Source organism: Siniperca chuatsi, linkage group LG22, assembly GCF_020085105.1.
Source record: "Siniperca chuatsi isolate FFG_IHB_CAS linkage group LG22, ASM2008510v1, whole genome shotgun sequence".
Classification (NCBI taxonomy): domain Eukaryota; kingdom Metazoa; phylum Chordata; class Actinopteri; order Centrarchiformes; family Sinipercidae; genus Siniperca; species Siniperca chuatsi.
The window spans coordinates 611,908-639,120 of NC_058063.1; the positions used below are offsets into that span (position 1 = coordinate 611,908).

General features: G+C 39.6%; 1 protein-coding gene across 8 annotated transcripts; it reads right to left on the reverse strand.

Moving 5' to 3' along the window:
- senp3b (SUMO specific peptidase 3b) lies at nt 1–26,951 on the reverse strand. Of its 8 annotated transcripts, none has more exons than XM_044183547.1 (13): nt 26,604–26,951; nt 25,640–25,710; nt 25,022–25,147; nt 22,848–23,564; nt 21,105–21,221; nt 17,751–17,862; nt 16,500–16,647; nt 12,095–12,142; nt 8,317–8,394; nt 5,910–6,047; nt 2,202–2,285; nt 1,959–2,009; nt 1–1,502 (listed from the first exon to the last, which is right to left on the reverse strand). In XM_044183547.1, exons 3-13 carry the CDS (start codon nt 25,107–25,109, stop codon nt 1,392–1,394), a joined length of 1,692 nt encoding a protein of 563 aa, XP_044039482.1. In that variant the 5' UTR covers nt 25,110–25,147; nt 25,640–25,710; nt 26,604–26,951; the 3' UTR covers nt 1–1,391. The 8 variants fall into 8 exon arrangements, with proteins under 8 accessions (XP_044039482.1, XP_044039478.1, XP_044039477.1 ...); XM_044183543.1 differs by lacking the exon at nt 26,604–26,951 and adding an exon at nt 25,953–25,969 and having other exon boundaries at nt 21,105–21,218; XM_044183542.1 differs by lacking the exon at nt 26,604–26,951 and adding an exon at nt 25,953–25,969.
- Between the last annotated feature and the right edge of the window lie 262 nt (nt 26,952–27,213).

Below are 27,213 nucleotides of genomic sequence, written 5' to 3' on the forward strand. Positions count from 1 at the left end.
TTATTTGCCGTGTCTTTTTATTTTTAGCAACCATAATGCATTGTAGAAGATATATAAAACTGTCAACTCTTTTGCATCAACTCCTGTTCGAAAAAAAAAAAAAAATTCAAAAAACACAGCGATCAACAAAGCTGTCTTTCGTTATAAAAAGAAGAGGAGGGTACTGTAATTCCATTGTGGACATACTGGATCTGTATGTAGCAGTCATGGTCCTCACCAAAATGACTCCTGAACTTTCAAAGGAATACTAACCAGAGGATCTCTTTTATACTTACTCTGAAAATAACAAATTAGTAGTCCTCCTTTTAACACCATTTGTTTAAAGCAATAAGCATATCAACACATTTACTGACAGATAAAACACAGAAAAAAAAGATTAATGCAATGTAAAAATACCCCTTCTTTGGGCCAATGTGTCATTCTGGCTTGTTTGGGCAGTGATCCACAGATGCAGATCCAGTCTCCCACATGAAGATTTTCTATTTGTATGACTGGGAAGCGTGATGGAGGCAGAGGAAGTTTCCAGCAAAGGGGTAAATATGTGGTGTGTTCCAAGGATGTTGTGTAAATTCTGATTCTGACATCTACACGTCTTGTAGGAAATGTTAATCAAATATTATTATACATTGGAAATGTCACGTTGCACTACAATGGAAAACATTACGTGCTGACTAGATAGCATCATCAACAAAACATTGGCTGTAGCATGGAGGAGTTTCTTTTATGTTAGGTGTTTTTCCTTGTTTTTCCAAAGACGTCGGGTCAGAGTTTCATACTTTTGACATCTGGAATGGAACACAACATGCTGTATGGACTGGATGGATTGAAGGCATGGAAATCCATGGGTACAATTTAACAACAAGCAGACTGGTTCTAATAATTTTGCCATCCAACCACGCTACCTCTGCACTCAGTGTTCAGACATCTTACGTGAATGCAGTAGTCAGGTTTGACTAACTGTCCAACCCCTCATCTGGACTGGATTATTTAGATATCTTCACGATCTTCTTCATGCTCCCATTCAAATTGAAAAACACAAGTGGACTACGATAGGTTGGAAGATTAGCACATTCCTAAAATGGAAGCTAGCTAGTCTTGGCCTCTGTCAACCACAAAGGAATAACAATGACATGGAAATTAAATCAGTTTTCAAAGGGTGGAGAGAGGGAAGTAAAGAGACAAAACAAAGCGAAACAATGACATCACCTACAACAGAAGAAGTACTTTCTCTGGATGTTGGCAGAGAAAAATAAAGTTTTTGAAAAGTTTCTCTTTTTCCAGTCAATCATTTGCTCCCCTTGTCCTCTCCTTGTTACATCATTGTCCCTCCATCTTGTTAGGGTCAGGGGTGGGAGCAGGTGGAGATGGCGGGCTGGGGTGGGAGTGATGGGTCACAGGGTGAGCTTGCAGTGACACAGTTCTTTGTACATTTGCCTCCTCAGCCGGGGCATATCCTGCTGGCCAAAGCTGAATGGCTGCCCTAGTGCCAGACACTTGCAATACTGCAGGATGATGGAGTGGAAATGAGGAGAAAAAAAAAACCAAGTTATTGGTTTGCAGTAAGAACACAATTGTAATAGTGGATTAACATTTCACACAACACAAGCCAGTAGGTGTGTGTTCCTACGGTGCTGAGCCACCAGCTCCACAGATGCTCAACATGCTTGCTGCTTGACAAAGTTACTGAAAGGTAGCTGTTTCTAGCCACTCACTAGAGTAAGCTGGCCGATATAAACAATATAAACACTGAGCGCGGTAGAAAAATGTCATTTAGGAACGGACAGCCTACTTCCCCAAATAGTTTGGAGACGGGAAATGAAATCGCATATAGGCCTGAATAGAGATTGAGATTTTAATACGATTAATTGTGCAGCCCTAACATTAATTTGAATGTGAGGCAAAAACCACAAGATTTCACATTTATCTGCAAGTGGTGGGCTAAGACATGAGAAACTCACCTGTAGCACAAAAGCCCCACAGTCACTGTCGTTGTTTTGACGACCCACATTCTGCAACACATAATCCACAATACATTAACAATTAGCAGTACAATTGTTGAAATGTGTAACACAGACATAGTAATGTATGACTTGCAGCAGCAACAACAACCCACTTTCCCCAAAGTGATCATGAATTTTTTATTTAATTCTTTGTGAAATGAGTAACCTGAATCTGTGTCAAAGTTGAAAAAAGCATCTCACCATTTTGAAAAAGCCTTTCCATCCTGTCAAAAAGTCTTGCTGGTCTTTTTTGATGGCCTCCGCTTGCAGATACTTAAAAATGTGCTGGAAAAAACAAAAGATTCAATAAAAAGGCTACAAAGATAAAGCAAAGACACAGGTCACAGGCTCCTGTGTTTTATTTTACCACGTTATTCTTTGTCTCCATGACAAACAAAAAAGAAAAAACTAAATTTACATACACATTATACACACATATTACAGTGAAAAAGTGTTTGCCCCCTTCCTGATTTAATTTTTTTTTGCATGTTTATCACACTTAAACGTTTCAGATCATCAAACAAATTTAAATATTAGTCAAAGATAACAAGTAAACACAAAATGCAGTTTTTAAATGAAGGTTGTTATTATTAAGGGAAAACAAAATCCAAACCTACATGGCCCTGTGTGAAAAAGTGATTGCCCCCTAAACTTAATAACTGGTTGGGCCCCCCTTAGCAGCAACAAATGAAATCAAGCGTTTGCGATAACTTGCAATGAGTCTTTTACAGCGCTGTGGGGGAATTTTGACCCACTCATTTTTGCAGAATTGTTGTAATTCAGCCACATTGGAGAGTTTGAGCATGAACTACCTTTTTAAAAAGGTCATGCCACAGCATCTCAATAGGATTCAGGTCAGAACTCTGACTAGGCCACTCCAAAATCTTCATTTTGTTCTTCTTCATCCATTCAGAGGTGGACTTGCCGGTGTGTTTTGGATCACTGTCCTGCTGCAGAACCCAAGTTCGCTTCAGCTTGAGGTCACGAACAGATGGCCAGACATTCTCCTTCAGGAGTTTTTCGTAGACAGCAGAATTCATGGTTCTATTTATCACAGCAAGTCTTCCAGGTCCTGTCTTTACGCCAGATGTAATGGGACACACACCTTCCGAAAAGTTAAATTTTTGTCCACAGAGTATTTTCCCAAAAGTCTTGGAGATCATCAAGACGTGTGAAAATACTCTGAGGACTGACGAGACAAAAGTTGAATTTTTTTGAAGGTGTGTCCCCCATTACATCTGCGTAAAAATAACACCGCATTTCAGAAAAAGAACATCATACCAACGGTAAAATATGGTGGTGGTAGTGTGATGGTCTGGGGCTGTTTTGCTGCTTCAGGACCTGGATTATCGCATATATTATCGCAAACGCTTGATTGCAGTTGTTGCTGCTAAGGGTGGCACAACCAGTTATTAAGTTTAGGGGGCAATCACTTTTTCACACAGGGCCATGTAGGTTTGGATTTTGTTTTCCCTTAATAATAACAACCTTCATTTAAAAACTGCATTTTGTGTTTACTTGTGTTATCTTTGACTAATATTTAAATTTGCTTGATGATCTGAAACATTTAAGTTTGACAAACATGCAAAAAAATAAGAAATCAGGAAGGGGGCAAACAAAACAAAAAACAACAAAAGTATTCACAGCCTTTGCTCAGTACCTTGTTGAAGCACCTTTGGCACCAATCATAGCCTCAAGGCTTTTTGAGTATGATGCTACAAGCTTGGCACACCTATTTTTGAGCAGTTTCTCCCATTCTTCTTTGCAGGACCTCTCAAGCTCCATCAGGTTGGATGGGGAGCGTCAGTGCACAGCCATTTTCAGATCTCTCCAGAGATGTTCAGTCGGGTTCAAGTCTGGGCTCTGGCTGGGCCACTCAAGGACATTCACAGAGTTGTCCCGTAGCCACTCCTTTATTATCTTAGCTGTGTGCTTAGGGTCGTTGTCCTGTTGGAGGATGAACCTTTGCCCTAATCTTAGGTCCAGAGCAGGTTTTCATCAAGGATGTCTGTACACTGTTGCATTGATCTTTCCCTCGATCCTGACTAGTCTCCCAGTTCCTGGTGCTGAAAAACATTCCCACAGAATGATGCTACCACTACCATGCTTCACTGTAGGGATGGTATTGGCCAGGTTATGAGTGGTGCCTGGCTTCCACCAGACTAAAACGCTTGCTATTCAGGGTTCAATCTTTGAATCTTTTTTTACTGAAGAGTGGCTTCCATCTGGCCACTCTACCATACAGGCCTGCGCTCTGTCAGAGTGACCATCGGGTTCTTGGTCAGGACTAAGGCCCTTCTCCCCCGATCGCTCAGTTTGGCCAGGCGGCCAGCTCTAGGAAGAATCCTGGTTGTTCCAAACTTCTTATATTTACAGATGAAGGAGGCCACTGTGCTCATTGGGACCTTCAATGCTGCAGAAATTTTTCTGTACCCTTCCCCAGATCTGTGCCTCGATATAATCCTGTCTCGGAGATCTACAGACAATTCCTTGGACTTCATGGCTTGTTTGTGCTCTGACATGCACTGTTAACTGTAACTGACCTTATATAGACAGGTGTGTGCCTTTCCAAATCATGTCCAATCAACTGAATTTACCACAGGTGGACTCCAGTCATGTTGTAGAAACATCTCAAGTATGATCAGTGGAAACAGGATGCACTTGAGCTCAATTTTGAGTGTCATGTTCAAAGGCTGTGAATACTTATGTACATGTGATTTTTTCATTTTTTATTTTTAATAAATTTGCAAAGATTTCAAACAAACTTCTTTCACGTTGTCATTATTGTCATATTGTTTGTAGAATTTTGAGGAAAATAATGAATTTAATCCATTTTGAAATAAGACTAACATAACAAAATGTGGAAAAAGTGAAGTGCTGCCAATACTTTCCGGATGCACTGTATATACATCATTTTTTATATCAAAATAAGAGAACACGCTATGATTAGAAATAAAGAAAAAAGATTGAAGACCACTCCAATGTACTATATTATATTAAGGTGTTGGAAACATTATATAGCGTGCTTATTTTAATCAGAATCTGAAATACTTTATTGATCCCAGAGGGGAAACTCTTTTGTTACAGCTGCTCACTATCACGTCAGTGCACACAGGAATAGAAGTACTAAGCAAATCAAAATATAATACACTATATTACAGGTAAGATAAATTAAGTACAAAGTGGATATAAGTATAAAAGCTAAATAAAGTCTAAGTACAAAACAAATGCTCCATCCATATCTATAAACTAAACCCACCTCAACCAGAACAACTGATTACAGCAGTCAGTCCCAGGGCTACACCTGGACTGCTTGCTGGAACAAGACTGTTTTTAATTTTGAGGTTAAGATGGGAATGGTTTCCATGTTTCATTGATCTTTTCATTTGTTTTACATATGAGACATTCAAAAGAGGCTGTTTAATTTATTTTGTGTTTTATTTTCCAACACTGACCAACTCCTTGTTAAAACTAGACTGATATACACAACACTGTTGTGATCAAAGATGGGACCTTATACTCACAGTTTTGTCTATGTCTGGCAACACAGAGAAACACTGAGTAAATAATTAGTATCCCAATTATGAAATGTTAAATCAATTTTAAGTCTGTTACCTAATAAACAGGGTTAATCTGAACAAAACTTAGTATGAACCAAAAGGACAATGGTCCTTGTTAACTACACATCATTCAGGGCATTTTATGCAGTGCAGAGCTACAGGAGGTGGGTCATAATAGACTACACATTCCACAGTCCATTAGCCTGCACACCGAATGGACAGAAAGCTTACCTGTAACTCACATTACAACAGTCCATTCACTGAGGGTCTCTAATGGATTTTACATTTAGTCTTTTTTTACAAAAATAATCTACTAGTGTAAGGGCTTGGTGTTGCTGTCCAGTCCTACCTTTGGGCAGCGTCTGTTGAGGGTCCGCTGAGAGTCAAAGTAAGTGATGGCTCGACGCGGAATGTCAACACTGACCAGCGACCAGTGCACCTCCAAGTGTATGGGGATCAACAACAGATCCTTCTGAAAGATGTCAACCTGATAAAATGAAAGTAGGTCGAGAAGAGAGGAGTGGCCAAAGTAGTAAAAGAGACAACAGATACAAATAAAATTGTTATGCTATACTTATGAATTAAATGCACGCCACCTCCTACCCTTTGAAAATACAGAGAAAGTTGAGTCAGCATTTTTCCACCTAGCACTATTTAAGCAATGTAATTAACCATACAGATGATAAAGTGCTTGTACAGATGCTATGTTGGTTGTGTGGGCACATTTTAGCCTCAGTCAACACAATACAGAGCAAAACAAAGCTAAATGTCAATACAGTTGGAAAAGCTCCTTTAGGAGTGCAGTAGAGAGAGAGACGATGTGGCTGCACTCAGGGCAGGCAGGTGTGCTGACTATCAGTGTTGAGTCAGCGAACATTCATTGTAAGCTACAACTCCTCGAGAGCCAAGCAGAGTTCAATTTCCAGCTGAATATTTACCAGCTAACCCCAAAGTTAGCTACAACTCAGCCCTGTAGCTATACTGAGTTTGCCCTATGCTTCTTGACCAAAATCTGGATGTTGAAGCAGGTCATTTGAGATGCAGCAGTCTGATACAGTAGGGATGGGCTTCTATAACATTTTATGGAATCCGAATCCTTTCGAATCCCTTATCAAGTCTTTTTAGGTAGTTTGACTGGTGGATAATGAAGACATCTTGGTTAAAAAATATGTACCGTTTTTACTTCACTCAGTATCATACCTAAATCAGGGTAATTCTACAGGGCTAAAAGGGTGTAGGGCTTTCATTTTGTGACTTTTGTCACAATTCATTAACCCTGTCCTGAATAACTTTTTTTCCTTTTGCTGTGAGGGAAAATGTTTCCTCTTCCCTGGAGGGATGTGCTACAGCTGCAGAAGCTAAAATAAAAACAACAACGTGTAAATAATATTAATTCTACTTTGTCATTCAGCAAATATCAACTGCATGCATGATGCACTTTAAGTTACCTGAAGGGAAAAGAGACCTGAAGGGTCTTGTCCTTCTCTCCTTTGTCATGAGTACCCCTTCAGCAGATATTGCATTTCAGGTTTGTTGACTTTAATCAAGTGTATCCACACTTTGGGACATTTAAGGCAGTCCGTCATGTTCAGTCAGTGAGTCTTGTTAACAACTGTGTTGCTGAGTTAGCACGTGTTTGTATAAGTCACCAGTTTTTTTCTATGCACGTGGCTGTAGTGTCACAAAGCGGAGATTGTGAATGAAAGATTTGATAATGGATTCATTGGCTGCAAAGCTTAAATAATCTGGGTATTCTACCTCCTTGGAACCAAATCCAAAATGGAACCAGCTATCAGAACCCATCCCTATACACAAGCATGTAAAATGTTACTGTAATGTTAAAATATCACTCTATACCCTAAAACATCCTGAAATAACAGAAGCCATAAAAATGTTATTCAAATAAAGTTACTCAGAGTGATTATCCATTATTTTCTGTTTATTATTTAGTACAAAGAATTAATAAGAAGTACACCATGAGGACAGAGAATTTTGAGCTAAGGTGTGTTTAATAAGATATTGTTTCAATAAACATACTGAGGTAAATGTGAAAATTAATTGTGATGTTATTTCAGCTGATATCACCCAGTGGCGTGAAGACCATGCGCATCAAGAAGGAACTCGAGTAGAACCGCTACTTCCTCACACTGAAAAAAGCCCATTGAGGTGGTTTGGGCATCTGATTAAGATGCATCTATGCCTCTCTCTGGAGGTATTCACATCCAACTTTAAGGAGACCCTGGGCAGACCTAAAAACTGCTGGACGGATTATCCAATCTAACTTTTTAAAACACCTCAGGAATCCCCAGGAAAAGAATAGAAGATATGGCTTGGGAGAAGGACATCTGGCTTGCCTTGCGTAGCCTGCTGCTACAGTGACACAGACCGAGATAAGTGGCTGGACAAATTCTTATTTTTCTTAGTAAAGAAGTCACAGGAGGATATTTGAATCTCACTTTCCCAGAAAATATCCATTTTGTTTATGACTGAATGCATCACTAAGAGAGAACCAGTAAAGAGAAGAACCAGCTAAAATGCACACTGAAAGTTCTGTCTTTATATAACCACGTGCTGTGTATATACAGTAATGATTGGTGGTTTGTAGTCCCACTTTGTGATTTTAAATGAAAAGATAGCTACATATTTACATTAAAAAAAAGAATAAAAAAAAGGGGCTTGCACTATCTTAACTTGAAGAAACTTGATTGAAACTAATTGAAACATTTCAGAGTGGAAAGGTTCTGACACCCACTTACATTTTTCGTCCATCGTTTGACTCCTTCATAGCCTTTTGTCCTTAGCTTATCATAAAAGAAGCTGTTGAAAAAGTGAACCTGAGGAAGAGAACAGAAAAAGTAAAAATTAGGGTAGATGACAGACCATATGTGATAAAATCATGTCATCATCATGGACTCTTGCACAGCTAAGCAATGTCTAATAGTGAGCATTTTAAAAAAAGTGAAAAAGTGAACAATGTTTGAAGGTGGTGTTTCTTGACGGGAAACAAAAACAAAACTACTTATAATTCCCAATTAAGAATTGGTTGTAAGGTAGGGTTTCACAAAGTGCAAGTAACAAAGTGTGTTACTATTTACTGTAGTTGTAATGAAATTTAGTCTAAATACTCCATCAATCAGTTAAATAATGTTCTCTTGCAAATGACAGAGCATATTAAGAGACTGACTTTGTCTGGCATTGTCATCACTTGTTTTGGGTTTAAATATAGCTCAATAAAGCTACAGACATTTAAATATCTTCTGTTTCTTCATGATTTTAAAATCTACTTTGCTTGAGTTGTGCATAGCATACTTTTTGACACAAGCAGGGCCACATGTCCCAGTAATTAGCCCATATGTCCATATTGTCTCACTCCTTTTCCACCCACTCTCCTTACTGTATTTAAATTTTATTCTAGAAATGTATACAAACATTATCCATGTAAATGCAACAAAACACAAATGGGTTGTAAGTATTGTCATTGAAACTTCCATTAAATTTCAGCTGAGATTGGCTGACAATCAATACAATATAACCCACAGAGCAGTCAGGTACAGTTTAAGTGACAGATGATCATAATATTAGAATTTATCAAAAGACTTTTTTATTTATATATATATATATATTTATATATATATATATATATATATATATATATATATATATATATATATATATATATATATATATATATATATATATATATATGTGAATATTGTAAATCTCCATTCATAGTAGTTATTTTACTTATGTGCTAGCCAGTTTAAAAATAAATTGAGTAGCAACTTAGTTTGGAATTACATTTAAAAGCTTTCCAAATGATATGTGCTACAAAACTAAAGGTTCCTATGAAGTTTTTGAGCTCTAGTGATGCTACACAGCAGTTTTTTACATCTCTATCCTTGGACCCTTAATTCAGATAAGTCAAAGTGTCCTTGTCCTTATTCATACTGCCAGCCCAAATCCATTTTGGCATATCCAGACTGATTTTAGAGTATGAACAGCAAAAAAAACACATGAAATGCGATTTTGCAAATCAGATCCAAGCGAGATGATGGATCTCCATTTCTCATGCTTCCACATTGGAAAGCCGCATCATCATCAGTACATAGTTACTGACGCCTACGTTGTTACCACAGCAACCCATGCAGATAGGTTGGTGATGTCTGGACACACAAATCTGATCTGATCACTTGCAAATAACAGTGCGGCAGTCTGTCTTAAAGATCTGATTTGAGAAGCAAATCTGATTTGCCTGCAGTCTCAACAAAGCCCTTGAGCAAGACACTTAATCCCAAATTTCTCCCAATGTATGTATGTGTTAAAATGTAAGTTGCTTTGAATGTAACATAATGTTATTGAGGATTATTAGAAGGGGGTACTCTAGCCACAGAATTCTCAAAAATCACTGCAGCAGAGGCGGATATATTTAGGGTTCCAATCACCCAAGGTGTTAAGTTTTTTTGGCCCCAATCCTGATTCGATGTGTGCACTTTGGCAAGCCTCATATTCTGCCAACTAAACTCCCAAAATTAACGATACATGGCCAATGCTAATCTCTCATGAATACTGATATACAGTACATATTGTTCCTGTGGAGGATGGAGGCAGTGTTACAACAAAACAAAGTTTTGAGGGAGGCTGATGGCTGCAGTAGCTGTTAATGCAACAAACAGGACAATTGGTCACAAAGTGGTCAGACACAGAGGTGAATGCCTTAAATGCTTTGATGCACACGGCCAGAATATGAACTTGTGGAGGCATGGAGACACCGAAACTCACTGCTTGGTATTTGTTAGGGATCTATATCGGCACATACATAGCTGATGAAATCACACGCTCAATATCTAAATAAACAATAAACATAATAATTGACTCCAAAATCCAGCATACAGGTGTTTTTCTCATTTTCACAGATGATAAGAAGTGCAGGTGGTGGAGAGGTGTTGGGTGAGGTGGCTGGGGAAGGCAAAGTGTGTGTGGTAGCCCGGCGATGTCTCCAGGTTCTGGGGCCTGGTGCCCCTGACAGCACAGTTACGTGTTCATTGAAGAAATTTTGCACAAATATATTATTTGGAAACTAATTAAAGTTGTAGTTGGTGAAATATTAGAATATTCTACCAAATTTACCAGAGCTCTGTTCTCCAATCTTATAAAAGAGATTCGATGTATTGTCTAGATTTCTTTAACTGATACAAGATAGATTTATTGATAAATTTACAACACAGGGTTATAGAACAAGATTTTGATTGTTGTTCGGACCACTGGCACTCCATTGATTAATTTATTCATTTGTGGGACTTTAACTGAACTTTTATTATTAGGAGACTGCATGCTCTTTTGTTCCGTAAACAAAGGAGAGCCATTTACTCAGTCTCCCACAATCCTCCAAGACTTCACAGGTGTGAACTCCCCTCATGGACCCCCATGGGGATGTCACCAGGTCAATGAAAGGATAAGCGGCCATTGTTCTCTCTCTCTTCTCAAGGAACTCTTCTAAAGCAGCAAGCAACTGCTGCTGTCTCGCTCTCTCAGTGTAGTCTGCTTGGAGCAGACACACAGCAGAACCAAACTCACCAATGGCTATTATACAAAGTCTCCTAGCTAACTTTAAGAAGTAACTAAGGAGGTTAGCGCCGAGCCAACTGTAATGAGAATAAAGAATGGAGCAACCGGCGTCCTATGATCCGCACAAACGGACTGCACAGCAAGGACTTTTCTTCAATCTGAACCAAAATTCCTGGCTCATCTACGTGGCCAACTAACAGCAGCATGCCAAAACCTTTCTTCCTGGACTGGTAATGTAACCACTGAGCATATAACTGGGCATTACATAGCTTCACACAGCTTAACAGTGTACTTGGCCAAGCACAGGACTGTGTTACTTTTGTGAATGTACTGTATATGTATTGATTTGGTTTATTGAGTTTGATTGTTGTGATGTGTTATGCTTCTCACAGAGTCTTTACATGCTAAATAACTCTTAACTGGGCACACCGATCACACATATCCACTCCAATTTGACCTTTAACAGAGCCCCACTCCATTTAATGCCATTTTGGATCCAAGCATCCATTTTGGATAGCAGACACACACACACACCCTTTGTTCTGTAGTTTAGTGCATTTAGAGTCAGATTCATAGTGTGTTTTTGCTTTGTTCATCTTTTAATAAATGCTTGTGTATAATTATGCTGGTTTCTTGAAGTGAATACTTTGCCAAGCTCTTCTGTGGTGAACTCCAAATCTTTCAGCCTACTAGCTATTAACGGTAATTTTAGTTATAGTTATTAATTTAATTATTAAAGTTCCAAATAATAGTTCCAAATGATAGTTTAGCGTATTTTATCATTTTCCCTTGTTTAAGGGTGTTTTTTTTCAGATTTTGGAAAGCGCCCTTCAGAGAAGACATTATACAACTGTTTTCACATGGAGTAGTACTCCACATGATGAGTTAACTGAACTTCATGTGTAAAATCAGGGGAGAGCCCCTTTAACAGGAAACTGGTTATTTGTTTTTATTTATTTATTTCCTTACCTTCTCTGGCACGGAGTCCATGACCAGGTCACCATACATGTTCATAACCTGAATAAAACAACAACAACAAAGGAAGATGCCATATGTAAAGACACATCTTGAAAAAAGACATTAAATGAGCACTGCACACTTAAACGTGTTTTGCGAGATGCAAATTTAATTATACAGCTGTACTGTGATTAAATGTCAATGCTGGTGTTAATTTCTCACAAAATGTATAACGTCTTCTAAAGCCCAAGCCCTTGAGCGAGAGTCTGTTTTTGATCGCAGTTTGGTAAGGTTTAGGCAACAAAACTACTTGGTTAGGTCTAGGAAAAGATCATGGTTTGGTTTAAAATAGACCCATGCTTTCTAGCACGTAGTTAACATTGTGGAAAGGGTCTATTTGGACCCAGTGTTTATAAGTGGACTTCACTGTTCAGATAGAGAAAGCGTGCAAGCCATTTCTACTGGCAGCAATGGCACGTTTTTAAAAAAATGTATTAATAATTTGCATCTGCATTTATTGATATTCTATTTGTAAATTATTTAATAATCAGGGTTATGATGAGAATTTCTTGTAATTTGTAGTAATGATATAATAGCACAAATGTTTTAGGGAAAGTGGAAATTATGTAAATCAAACTATAGTTTATACCCGACACACTGGGATTTTCAGCCTCATATGTGACTGAATGGAAATGACGATTGACAATTAAAATGTGCTTATTGCTGAAAGACATCAGGCTCTCTTGCTCTCTCTGGCTAACGTTATCCGTGGTACAGATTGAAAGGGGAAATAACAGATCATGAAAGGAAAATCCTTCTGATGAGTGACGAAAGTTGTTTGTAGTTTTTCTGTTATTCACACACACACCCACCCCAAATCCACTATTTTTCACTAGATGATGAATTAATATAGGCTAATTCCAAAGCAGACAACAATATGAGAGACAAAGAGCGGTGTCACAGTTGCCTTACAGCAAGAAGGTTCTGGGCTTGAACCTGCGGGCGGGCTGAGGCCTGTGTGGAGTTTGCATATTCTCCCTGTGCCTGCGTGGGTTTGCTCTGGCTTCGCTCTGGCTTCCTCCCATAGCCAAGACATGTAGTTTAGGTTAATTCTAAACTGAACTCTAAATTGCCTGTGAATGGTTGTCCGTCTCTACGTGGCAGCCCTGTGATTGCCTGACTCCAGGGTGTACCTCTCGCCCTCTCGTCAGCTGGGACTCTCCAAAGGATAAGTGAGGATGGCGTTTAGCTTTATGAACCGCCAAATTTATCTTTCATAATTCCAGGACAATGTTTTGATTGACAGCATATTCTTTGGCACTTCATTGCTTTCCAGACAAGCATAAGACACATTTTGAACAGTCCTGAGGATCCTAAGGATCAAATAGCAGTACATTAATTCTATGCACATCCTTATTATTATTATTATTATTATTCAACAATGTAAAATGCAGCCGTTATGCTAATTAGCAGTATGCTTCATCATAGACTTTTCACAGCAGAAAGTTTGGCATGCCATAGCAGGAAAAGCACAGGTGTAATTGATAACATTAAAAATAACAATTTAAAAATAAATTCTATTTAGGTGAGCTAGTTCCAGAGTCCTTTTACTGGTCGACAAGCCCCCTTATTGAATATCATTTAGTGATTGGACGCTGCAGCTGATCGGACTGATCTGATACATCACAGCATCGATGGAGTTTCATACTGGAGTGAAGACAGAAAACAGAATCTAGCCGCAAGCAGCAATTCCGGGGTTCAAGCCAACACAAGCCATTAAAAAGTTTAAAGCTTTTGATCTGAACCTGGCCAAATGTGGTCTAGATGTGAAAAAAAAGCAGTGAAATCTTACTTTTTTGCATTTTCACAAAAATAGTGAAAAAACAAATTTCTGATTCATAGTCTGAGCCGTGTTATGCCCCATACATTGTTTACATTCATAGCCCCCCTAGCGGTTGATTTGAATTAAACTTTCAGGGTATGTTTCAGGTACTTATGTAGACATAACCTGGAAGTTTTGTGATGATTGGGCAAACAGTTGTTGACTTTGGTCTATTTGGTCCCTTTTGAAGTTCATTGGTCAATATCTTGAAAACTAAATAACATATTAAGAAGCTTAATACAACTTTTGTTAAGCTTCATCCAATGACGATCAACCGAAAGTTTGGTAGCGATCGGACCTACTGTTTAGAAGTAGGTCAAAGTATGTCAAAAATGTGTTCTTCAAAAGTGGTCCAAGTGGCTTTTTTGTAGAGCCTGTTTAGCTGGACTTGTGTGAGAAATTTCAAGTCATTCGGACTTGCATCGTGAGGGCCGTGGAATGTTAAAAATTGCATTTTTGGGCCTTAATTACAGTATGGCCGATTGGGCTCATATTTCTGTGGAAACACATGCATTTCCAGTTATTGGGCAGAGTTTCATGTTTCAAGCTCATTCCAGCTCACAGCAATTTGAGCATTTGATAATAAATAAATAATGATAATTAAAAGCTGCCAGCAGCAATGAGTGGGCCCTCGGCCCCTTCCCGCATGTCAGGGCATGCCGCATCCGTCATTATTGGAGGTTGGTCGACACAGCTCTGAATTGTCATGTCTTTTGGCCACTGCACAAAAGGAGATAAACGCTTTCTGTGTCCACAATGTGGCTGGAGAGAACACCCACGTTCTAGTATATCAAGTGTGAACCACACCATGAACATTTCATGTAAATACAATGCTAATAATGATTGTCACAAAGATTTACTTCCTATTGCCAGTAAGTGGTGCAATGATCATAACTGCTAATTTGCATGTAGAAGTCCCCAGGCCGGGACTCTTATCAAACGTGTGAAATTTGGAAAAGAGCTGATGCTGTACAGCTGAGGTAGCACAGTTACTAATCTCGAAACATGGAAATTCGACGGCAAGCAGTTTAACTTATACTCAAACTTTGAAGAACTTTTCATCGCAAAGGTCTTTAGATAGCACTGCCCAAATTTGAAATCGATCGGATCAATTATCTAACAGGAGTTCGTTAAAGTACGGAACCTGTAAATTGTGGAAAATAATATCAACACCACCACCACAAAATTGTGCAAATTGGATCATCTTTGCCATGGAGTCTTAGTTCCTGTTGCCACTAGGTGGCGCTAAGACAATAACTAAATATTGTCATGTAGATGTGTTCAGGGCGGGACTCTTATCAAACATGTGAAATTAGAGGCAGATTGGATGGTGTAAACTGAAGTTACAGCAACTTCCTGTTTAAATATTACTTTGTGTCCAATATGTGGCGCTAGAGAACACACAGTGTGTAGACCACACCACATAAATTCGATGTAAAATCGGATGATGTTTGTCACAGAAGGCTGACTTCCTGTTGCCAGGTGGCGCTATGACAATAACTAAATATTGTCATATAGATGTGTTCAAGGCGGGACTCTTATAGATCGTCATCATATCAGATGGGACTGTGTACAGTAAAGTTCAACCACTTCCTGTTTCATGGCGAAACATTGAAATTCGCTACCCCATACCCCACACCGTTGGACAAAAACTCAAGCTTTGAGAAACTTTTCATCGTAAAGGTCTTTTATATACGTTGTCCAAGTTTGAAGTGGATCAGATTAACGGTGTAGGACAAGTTTGTTAAAGTACGAGCCCTGTAAATCGGCAAATATATGTGAAAATAAAATCAAAATGGCCGACTTCCTGTTGGGTTTAGGTCATGTATATGACAAGACTTTTTGTTCGTCTTGACCTCCCAAATTTCGTACACGTGGGTGAAACTGCAAGGAGTGGGTGTAGAGCCATTTTGCCCCGCCCATTTCTGAAACCCATAAAATAACAATTTCACTAGTCCTGATGAGTGTGCAGTTTCACAACTTTTCGCAAACCTTTAGCCCCTCAAAAATGTGATTCATTTGTAAAAAAACGGAATGAGAATAATAAGTCCTTGCATTACAATAGGGCCTTGGCAGCCTGTCGGCGCTTGGGCCAGAAGAAGAAAGAAGAAGAAGAAGAAGAAGAAGAAGAAGAAGAAGAAAAAGGAAGAAGGAAGAAAAAGAAGAAGACGACTTACAAATACATTTACAATTATTACAATTTATGTGTTTTGGACGCTACAAAATACAGGAATTATCATGTAAGAAAGAAGGTACTCACACAATGTTGCTATTTTTTATTTATGTATCCTTTATTTATGCAGGGGGACCTTATGATTACCTAATTTAAGAGTGTAAAAAGTACTAATCAGTGTAAAAAGTGATTTGAGTATGTTTTAGTGCCATTTTACGAATTTTAAGCATATTTTGATGATTATTGGGATAATACTGTGAATCGCAATTATTTTGGCCAAGATAATTGTGACATGAAATTTTCATATCGTCCCATGCCTAATTGTGTTAAGCCCATAGTGTTAAGAGGGTGTACTGTTGTACCTGGTCGTTGAGCCAGTTCTGTCCATACAGAGTTCCCAGGTCATCCATGGTCAGAACATGGCGTTTGTAGTTGACTCTGAATGTTTTAGCCAGGGCTGATCCCGACGAACGCTGGAAGGATTGTATTAGGTGCTGGACCACTGCTTTCCTAATGAATAACAAATCAAACACATTGACACATTAGTAAGTTATTTACTTAATTAATTTACCTAAAAAGTATCAATAGAAGTAACAATGATTAATCAACCCTCAACCAGCCCCAAATTAATGTCAGAAATTATTAGATGGAATGTGGAATTCTTCTGCCTTTTGACCTACAATCCGACAGTGCCAAATGACAAGGTGTTGTAATTCTCATTTAATTCATATTTGTTCACATGCATTATGTCAAACATTTTTCTGGATAATTGCACTGTATGCATTTAGAATGAATGACAAGTTAGGAAGACTGATTTCTGATTATTGTGGATTTCCAGTGTGCATTCTGACTTCTGGGAGTAACTTATTTAAAGAGTGATAGAATTAAGCTGAGTATATTTACTTAATAGGCATTTCTCAACTTGACTGTGCTCTGTCTGCTGTGTTAGGTTACATTTTTTTGCCTAAATTATGTGCTGTTCTTGTGGTGTCAATTGACTAATCTAGTTTAGTCTCCTGCTCTCTGTTTTATTGAATTTATTTTAATGCATTTTTTAAATTAACTATTGGTATTAGAGGTCGCCGATAGGACATTTTAAAACCGAATGGAGTCGGCAGAACTCGGCTCAGATAGTGGCCGATGGCTGTGCAGCCTCCACCAGTCACACAGGGATGTACATCACCATTTTTCATGGAGGCTCCATACACAAAGTCGACGTAATGTCATTGTGTACCTGAGATACTTTATATTATATGAAAAGTTAACTATATAAAGACTGCTTTATTCATAAATTATGATCATGATAAGGTTGTTGTTTATAGTGTGGCATTATTAATGCATTAGACTAAAGATAACTGCTGCTCTGCCAAAAGCATGCTGTCTCTGTTTTGCTAGCAAGCATGGTCATTAGAATTTGGCTAGCCGTAAGTGCAAGCCTAGCACAATGGCATTCATGTCATATCTGACCTGTTTTCAGTTTATTTCTCCCCACAAAATCTCTCTCTCAAATATATAAATGCAACACTATCAGCTCTTTGCCCACAATACAATTCCTCTGCTAATTAAACACCATATAACTACCACAGAATAAGTGACCAAACACTGTGACTGACCTGTGTGGCTGTGAGAAGCTCTCATTGAAGATGTCCTGAAGCTTTTCCACGATGTCATCCACATGGATGGGAATCAAACTGCCATAGTGCTGTAGAGACTCTTCAAGAATACCTCGAGATTGAAGAAAACCATGAGATGTTATAATTAAACCATCTTCACATCAAGCCGGACAAGTATTCAGGGACGCCAACGCATCACAGGTGAAAAAAGGTGACAAAGATAAATGTTACATCCAAATTGTGATGGCTAACGTTCATAAATCAAAAACAATTCGACCGTATCAGGTTAATTAACAGTCCTAAGCTTGACATATGGCGCGTGCACACACACACACACACACCGGACAGCCTCTCAGCCTCTCTGAGCCGTTAGCTCAGCTACAACACGGGTACCATGCAGAAACATTTACAAAAGGCCATGAATGTGCTTCTGGTGACTGTCAAAGTTCCAGCAGACTCTCTGTGTTTCTAGTGCAGACACAGAGTATCTAACAGCAGCTGGTTAGCGCTGACTACCAGTTCTATATGGCTGGTCCTGCTACACTAAGCGGTGGTCAGTCTGTCACACTGTCAGTAAGTCACGCTGGTCGGTGTGTCTCCTTACCTCCAGGGTCACACAGGCCACGCCCCCTACAGTGGTTGTCCTGTGCTGTCCTCTGCTGCATCTTTTAAATATGCTGGCAAGGAGGGAGCTAGCAGAATTTGGGTGTGTAGTTACTCTTTAAAGTGATGTTGAATTTGGTAGTATATCGCCCTGTGCTACTGTGGAGCTTCCTGGCCATGAACCACAAAATCTGTGATCTGTTGCTCCGGTTTTCATAACAGGTGTGAAAAAGACAAAGTGCAACAATGTAATTCATTGATAGTGTTTTCATTGAAAAAGTTCAGAATAAAAGTTGTATATCCGATCTTATCTATTCATAACTGTCTCTGTAAAGTGATGCTAAAAGATGAGTTTGCATACTAAAAACTTGAGGTAAATATTTTTGGCTGGTAAATTTTCTCAGTTTAACTGCCATTGGCAGATGAGCCGAAGAGTAAATTTTGGATCCTGTCGTCATATAAGCCAATTAAGGTTATCATAATCTCTATAAACATATCTGCATATGAATGCAGAATCTGGAGACAAGGAACAAGATTTTGGTATCGGAAGCGTTCTGGCTTCCGTTTGTAGTCTGAGTAGTATTAACCATATTTGGCATGGGCTTTGGTTGCATGCAGGTAAACAGTCCGCGTGGAGAGCAAAAGAGGTGGAACGCACGGGCTGAAATGCAATCTCGGAACCCATTGGCTATCATCTGACAATGATTTAGCTTTGTATCAATCTCGGAACCCTGGAGATTAGCTTTTTTTTTTTTTTTATTTTAATTATCTGCATTCAAATCGTCGTCAGATGATAGATGATGGGTTCCGAGATTGCTAATTGGACTGGAAACAATGACCGGCGCGTGGAAGAGAAAGTCTTGGCCTGGATATTCGTTATCCAGATATCTGCTGGCTACACCGGTAGCCCTGAAACATTGGCCGTTGGCCCCAGAGGCTAAATTGTCGTCAGATGGTAGTCGATGGGTACTGAGATTGAGGTTATCATAACACTACTGTAAGAGATTCTTAAAGGTCAGAGACGGCCCTCTTCAGTCTTCACTCTTCTCAGGTGCATTTCATGTGCCAAGCACAGAAGCCAGAAGTTCTTTTGTTTTTTTGAAAACTTAGAAGGCGTGGTGGTTCTCATTCCATTCCCCATGACTCTGTCCTCGCAGACGCCCCACCAAAACTCATCGGATCCACACAAATGACCTATTCTGGATTCAAAACAGCGATTTTTGCCGAAAGGTGACAAGTTTGCATCCCTTAGTATAGTATTGTGTCAATTCAATTCAAGAAGACCAACTATTTAAATTTTTAATTTTTTGCATCTAATTCAAGCATCTAGCGAAAACAAAAGGCCAAAAAGAAAACCAGTTTATCTTGCAGTTTAAAGAAAACCTTGAAAAATTTTCCAATCTGTGCCTGATATGGATCCACACCAAAAAATAATCACTTGTTGCCTTGGTCTTGGCCTAACATTCCAAATAAATCAAATCAAACAAGCTCACAAGCAAACAAATGGGCCCAAAAACAGCAACCTTGGCAGAGGAAACAGTGCTGTTTATCAACATACTGTTTTGGTATTTCAGAGTGAATATCCAGGGCTCGACATTAATGGTTGCCAGGTTGCCATTGGCAACCATCCTGAGAAATTGGCAACCAATTCTTGGCCTTTGGTTGCCATCAGTTGCAACTAGGAATGGGAATCGAGAACAGGTTCCTGTTCAGAATTGGTTCTAGATTGTCCAATCCATCGGAATAGTATGCGTCGGAGGTGATCAATTCCTTTTATCGATACCGGCATGCCAGTTGCATTTCTCTCCTCTCCTCTGTCTGCTCGTCTGTGTTTCAGTGCAGGGCTGAGCACACAGACGGAGTGAAGCGAGACAGGTTAAGTAAACATTACTCGAGACAGCAACTCGTTACGTTACATAACGCTGAAATTCAACCGTGGTCTTCTGTTGGGAGATGCAGTGACTTAAACCAATGGTAAGAAAAAAGTAAAAATAATAATATGCAATTTGTTGTTAAGCTATGAGTAAAGGAAAAGTCAGCTAGCCTCTAGGCTAATTTATGCAGTGTAAAATGCCATAGGCTTAAGCTAATAATGATGACTACCCAAAAAACTGTACTCTTTCTACATTGTGTCCAGAATCAGAGATAATAAAACCAATAAATCAGACCGATAAGCAGAAGTGATAATGGTATTGGTATCAATAAAATCTATCAATGCCTATAGCTAGTGGCAACCAATTTTTAACATATAAAAAAACTAGGGACAGCAAACAGCAAAACGTGCACCCCCATTTGTTGCTTTAGTAAAATATTGCTGTTACAGTTGGAACTGGAAACCAGACAATGCTGCACGTGCTTTGGTGAGCACAGGTTTTAGAGACAATGGCAAAGCAAATAAAGGTGTTTGACTGTGGGGGGAAAGTTAATTAAATGTGGCATAAAAGAATGTTTTTCATATAACTTCATTGTATCTTAATTACTCAAAATATAAAAAGGTGACTAAAAATGGCAACCATATTTTCAGTTTCGGCAACCAAAGGCTGATGCCTTGTTGCCAGCGTGGCAAACACTTTTAAAAGTTAGCGTTGAGACCTGATATAAAAAGGTATGAAAAATGATCTGAACACGCTAATGTGGGCACAAAAATAGCAGCTTTAAATTTATCTGACCTACTGTGAACAACACCAGTTTTAAATTTATCTGACCGACAGCAAACATGAGCTAATAATAGCCTTAGTCTCAGATCCATACCAGTCACGCAACTCATGTGTTCCTCAGTAAGGGCCAGCTCCACCGGTTTGACCTCCCCTTCCCGTCTCCCTCTGTCTTCTTGCTTGTCTGGAGAACAGCCATTTAAATGTTTATCTGCTAAAGAAAAGGAAAGGAATTACACACACACATTTTTTCTCTGCGCAGAGTCTTAGACTTAGTCAATATTTTTTCCACTTACTTCTGGTGAGCAATCTGTTGAAGGTAAAATAGTGTGTAATGGTATAACTTAAAAAGGTCCAGTGTGTAGGATTTAGTGGCATCTAGTGATGAAATTGCAGATTGCAACCATTTGAATACAGATCGCCTCACCCTCCCTTTCCAAGCTTGTAGCAGAAACCACGGTAGCCGCGAACGGCCCTGTCTACAACCAGTGTTTGGTTTGTCTGTTCTGGGCTACTGTAGAAACATGGCGACCTCCATGGAAGGGGACCCGCTCCCTATGTGCGCATGTACCAACGTGCATGCTGTCTGTTGCCATTGCGCCGTCTCGTCTTACTTTTTCCAACTTTTAGCTTTCCCTTTTCTTGTAAAAAACTTGAGTAACTTTTGTGTAAGTGTAATTTACACTACGCTCTTTACGAAAATGAGAATACAGAGTGTTTTGGGGGTTTTTTCGCTGTGAAACAACTCCTTCTGCTACTCAGTCAGGGCACCGCTGCAGAACAACTGTGTGGCCGCATTGTTTACACCAGGGAACAGCTGATCATGCTGAAGCCGAGCGCATAGCTCCAGGACAACCGATGTCCCCACTGAGATCTAGAGGAGGACACGACACACCGAGGATGCAGAGGTGGAACAAAGGGGCGAGGGAAGAGAGAGAGTGGTCCAGACAAAAGATACTTAAGAACAAGAGATTTAAACCGTGTCTGCCTTCTCTTGCAATGGGCAACGTGAGATCACTGGCAAATAAAATGGACAAGCTAATGACGTTAGCCCAGAGTTAGACAGAGTTCCGTGAGTGTAGTTAGATGTGCTTCTCAGAGACATGGCTACACCAGGATATCCCGGATCATAACGTTTTCATCGACAGCTTTCAGATTGTTCGGGCCTACAGGGATCACACTGGGAGTGGTAAGCGGAAAGGCAGCGGGCTTGCTGTTCTGGTTAATAACAGATGGTGTAACCCTTTTCACATTACTATCAAGCTGAGTATCTGTAGCACGGACATTGAACTGTTAGCTGTGGGACTCCGGCTATTTTATCTGCCACGTGAATTCTCACATGCCATTGTTGTGGCTATTTATCCCCCCCCCGCTAACCCGGCATCGGCGTGCAACGCCATTCACACTGCCATAGAACAACTCCAGACTCAACACCTGAGTGCACTCATATTAATCTCGGGTGACTTCAACCATGTCAGTGTTTCAACATCACTGCCTAATTTCACCCAGTATGTGAGTTGTCCTACTAAAGAGGAAAGGACACTGGACCTGCTGTATGCTAACGTTAAGGACGCATACAGCTACAATAAATGTATACTAACAAGTATTGAGAGTGTATCCAAAGCCTGATATCTTATTCCTCTGTGCCATTGTTATCCAAAAACTACTGAAAGCACATCACTGAGCCACAACGTTGTACTGGGTGACATGTTCCTTCATTACCATTATTGTTTTTTGTATTTTCATGTGATTTGTTGATAATAAAAAGCAACAAATGTGTGCCATTTTCAATATATTCTGTCCACATCAACTTACAAGCAAATGTAGTGTATGTCAGTACCTCTCTCAGACTCTGTGAACCTCTGTTCATTGCCGTCATCCTCTCCATCGGTGTATGGAGATTGCTGATACCGCTTTATCTTCTTCTGCTTACCGTACAGATTGTACCTTCGCCCTCTCCGGCTCCACCAGTGCCCTTGGGAGCATACCAACTGGGCCCGTTGGCGCCAGCTCTTCCAGTGCTGGGTGAGCCGAAATCCCAGGCCTCCATAGGATCGCAAACGCTGCCAGCGCCTGAGCCTCCTCAGAGCCCTGTACCTGCTGAGGTGGGACCTGAACAAGTCCCCTGCTTTGGGCTGGGAGACAGTATCCTCTACAGTGACATCACCACCTTCTTCTGGCTTCTGTTGTGGTCCATAATGTTGGTGTTGTTGTGAATGAGGGTGCTGGGTGGACTGGGAAGTAAAGTCTGGGATCTCCCACTCCACCTCTGCCTGGTCTCCTTCCTCTTCCACTATCTCCTCCTCTTCTTCTTCCTCCTCCTCTTCCTCCTCCTCATTGTTATCCCAACCCTTGCCCTCAAACTCACCCTTCTCCTCCCCATCCAGATTGTTTTCTTCTTCCTCATCACCTATTGCCTCAATCCTACCCATCCTATCCTCTTCGTCTCCATACTCGCCCGTCCACACCTTCTCTTTCTGCCCCAGTCTGAGGTGCATGGGGCCGGGTACACTGTGGCCTGACACTGGGACTATGAGGTGGTCTCCTGGAATCCCACCTAAACACAAACATGAGCAGTGATTAACTGTATCAGCTGTGTTCAAATCATAATTGAAAAACTGGTACTAGGAAATGTTTGGCATATTTGCTTGTAAAACAACTTTGATTTGATAAGGGATTTGAAAGGATTCAGATTCAATATGCAGATTCGAATGGATAAAATGTTATCAAACTCTAAGCCTAATAATGATTATATTCCCTATAACTTTAACTGTGGGTGTGTTGGCATTACTTGCAATTTACAATTTGAATTTTCTAATATTCATTCCAGTTAAGACAACCTGAAGAAACAGATAAATGTAAGCTTTAGTTCAGATGGTGAAATTTATTCAGGCATCTTTGCAAACTAGGTGGTGATGGAAGCAAGATGACACACTGAATACTTTCTATCTTAAGTCACTAACCAGACAATAAGGAAGCAAAGGTAATTCAAGAGAATGTACTGTACCATCCACTCCTATCTCATGACTGAATGCAAAACATTCTCCTGTGGCTGTGGCTTAGTGGTAGAGTGGTCGGAAGTTTGTCCCGGCTTCCCCCAGCTCACAAGTCAAAGACACTGAACCCCAAATTGAATGAATGGGATGAATGTGTAGTGTGTGAAGCACTTTAAATGGTTGGATGACTTGAAAAAGTGCTATACAAGTACAGTGCATTTACCATTTAAAGAGCATTGTTACATAACACAGCTTGTGCTAGAACAACTGATTAATTAGTAAGTCAGACAGAAAAACAGACAAGAAAATTATTATTAACAAAAAATTTTGATAATCAATTAATCATTTAAGTGATTTTTCAAGCATGCCAGACAAGTAATTTATTGACATCATCTTGGGTTTTAGGAATCAATGATGGGTATTTTCACTGTTTGACATTTTCTTTATACCAAACAATTAGTCAATTAATAAAGAAAATAATCTGCATATTAATCAATAATGAAAATAATTAGTTGCAGCTTAAACACAGCTGATATGATGATAGCTTTTGGACTCACTGGGTCTCTTTTCCTTCAAAGGCCTGCACTGTCAAGACAATTTGCCATTGGTCAACAGTGTGACTTTTTGTTGAACAGTATGCAAAAGTACCTCACAAATTCACTTCACCTGCGCAATTGAACTGATCGTAGTGATTCACTGATTTCTGTCTGAAATTTCACAGTAATAAATGCTGTTATGACTGGGCATTTATGCTATGTCTTCCAACTGTTCCCACATTTTTTTGTGTTAAGGTGGTTTCCTATTACTTACTGCCAACAAACTGCTCTGCAGTTCACTTGGGAGAGGACTGTAACACATGTTTAGGTATTGCTTGTACCTGCTCCAAACAACTGAACTGAAGAAGTAAACGCTCGTAAAGTGCTGCCAAAATGCTTCAAAGAAATAATAATAATAATAATAATAATAATAATACAAGCCTAACCAGAATGTAAACATTAACCAGAAGTAAAATGCCTACCTCCGCCTGTGTCGTCCTGCCCCACAGCAGTCAGACCCAGGTCTCCCTGCCAGCGGTTCTGGGCCAGGCTACCGCCACTGTCTCGCATTATCCACGGACAACCCACGACCTGCGCCAGCTCGTCACCTTCAAAACAACAAACAGAGTCTATCATACAGTCAGCTCACAAATCTATTTAGCTACTTTACTTTCTACATAAATGCAGCTTGCCAGTTATCTTGGAGTGACAAAGAACATCACTTTGAACACAGCTGCTCCACAGTGCTCCACTCTCACATTGGCAATAATAAAATTTAGTTGAGCCATATTTCTTCTCCACAATGTGTATCATCATATTTCTGTACCATGAAATATCACCACATCCCTAATTTTACAAGATATAATTTAATGAAACATAAGGTCAGGTGAAAATCATTTAAATTCAGCTGCCATTTGGGGCTCCAGTATCCAAGCTGCAATAATTTATGGTATAGGTGAGGGAGTAGGAAAAAGAAGCCCTGACACTGATAATGTTTTTGCCCCATCTTTGATCTCAGCATTCCAAACTTTATTTTGTGATTAAGTCACACAGTAATCCCAATGCAAACCAGGGGAAAATGTGAACACTAATTTTTTTACCTGTTATCCAGCAGTGGATTGCATCTTCGAATGTCTTCGAAAGATGTCTACTGTCTGCCCAGAATGACAACCTGTTTGCCAATGTTTAAATTCAAAATTGTCACAGAAATCGCCTATGGCAGGCCACTGCCCTGGCATCACTTTTCCATTAAATATACAGCAGGCAGTAATAATGACCTATGGCCTACCAACGTAACATTAATGTGTTAGTTCACAAAGCCATGGGGTTGCTTTAATGGGAATTGAATCCTTCTTGTTTTACTAGCTAATGAGAATAGAGTTCAAGCGTTTAGCAAGCCACAACATTGATTACATTATCCAGTCTTCATCCAAAACACATGTTCCTGTCCTTTCACATGCAGAAAAAGAACTGCTGTGTTAACTGACTCTTGTTACCATGTGCACCTGGTCGGAGCCCGGATATGTATAGCTTGCTAGCTAGACTGAGTGGATTTACTGTACCAACGCACAGCTACGAGAATAACTGAGCAACTGGGTTATTTAGCATTTATAATAGTGAATAATTTGATGCAGTCTGTGTCCTGTCCAGGAGAGATTATTTGAGAAAAGCTGCTCTATGATGAGAACAATTCTTTCCGGTGCAGGAAATAGTCCTTACCAAGACTAGCTTCTGCGCGTTGGGCGCTAGCAGCATCGCCGTCACAGTTTCACCACTTAAACCTAAATAAAATTCACACTAATTGCAAACCTTGTTTTGTCAGTAACTATGGTATTCCAAAGCCGCTGCGCCACCATTAAGAACAATCTGAAATAACCAGAATTCTTCAATAATCCGTTGTCTATCCGTGCTAACATATTGGGTTAGCTAGTTAGCCATGTTGTCGTTAGCTAGCTAGTGTTAAGCGTTAGGTAGGCAGATACCACGTTAGCAACAACAAAATAAAACGCCCGGCTTACTGTATTCCTTACATAGCTAATTTAGATGTTGCAATTGTATGCTTACCGTTAACCTGCAGATTTAAATGACTGTGTACAGCTGCTTCCGACTGAAAGTTGGGCGTGTTTAATTTTGTATGGGTATCGAACCAAAACAATTGCTAATTGGTCCTCATTCAATGAAGTCAGGTGTGGAGCAACCAGATGTCACCTCCTTGCGAACTTTGATTTCTTAATGGTCTTCCGGTTCAGAGAAAAAAGTAAATACTTAACAGAAACGGTGTATTACAGTCAACGATTTGCGTGAAATCGACAGGAAGAATCTATTTCGATTTCAAAAGGTCTGTACGAAGGATGCGCTGAGCCGGTTCACTGCAGATTTTTCGCTCTCATGTAAACTACAAATCTGTCGCGCAGTAATGGCGTCAGAATGTGTTTTTTTAAGGATAGCCTTTAATTTTGGACGCCCCCCCCCCCAATTGGAAAAAGAAACTTACACAATGAATTATAACCAATTATTTTGGGGGTTTAAATAAAGTATGTGAAACACAAACAGGATTCATGACAAGAAGACATTAGTAATAACATCCGTCTTATTTTGTAAATTAATTGGATTACTCAGATTGAGTCAGATTTTGACAGAAACCAGGCACGGCTCTTTAACGTCGCTTCTGCCA

Excerpts from the sequence above, each read along its gene's own strand:
- senp3b (XM_044183542.1), bottom strand. Across the intron at positions 21,222-22,847 it reads GTTCACAGAGTCTGAGAGAG|CAGATAAACATTTAAATGGC; the intron begins GTACTGACATAC and ends CCTTTTCTTTAG. Across the intron at positions 8,395-12,094 it reads TGGACTCCGTGCCAGAGAAG|GTTCACTTTTTCAACAGCTT; the intron begins GTAAGGAAATAA and ends TCTCTTCCTCAG.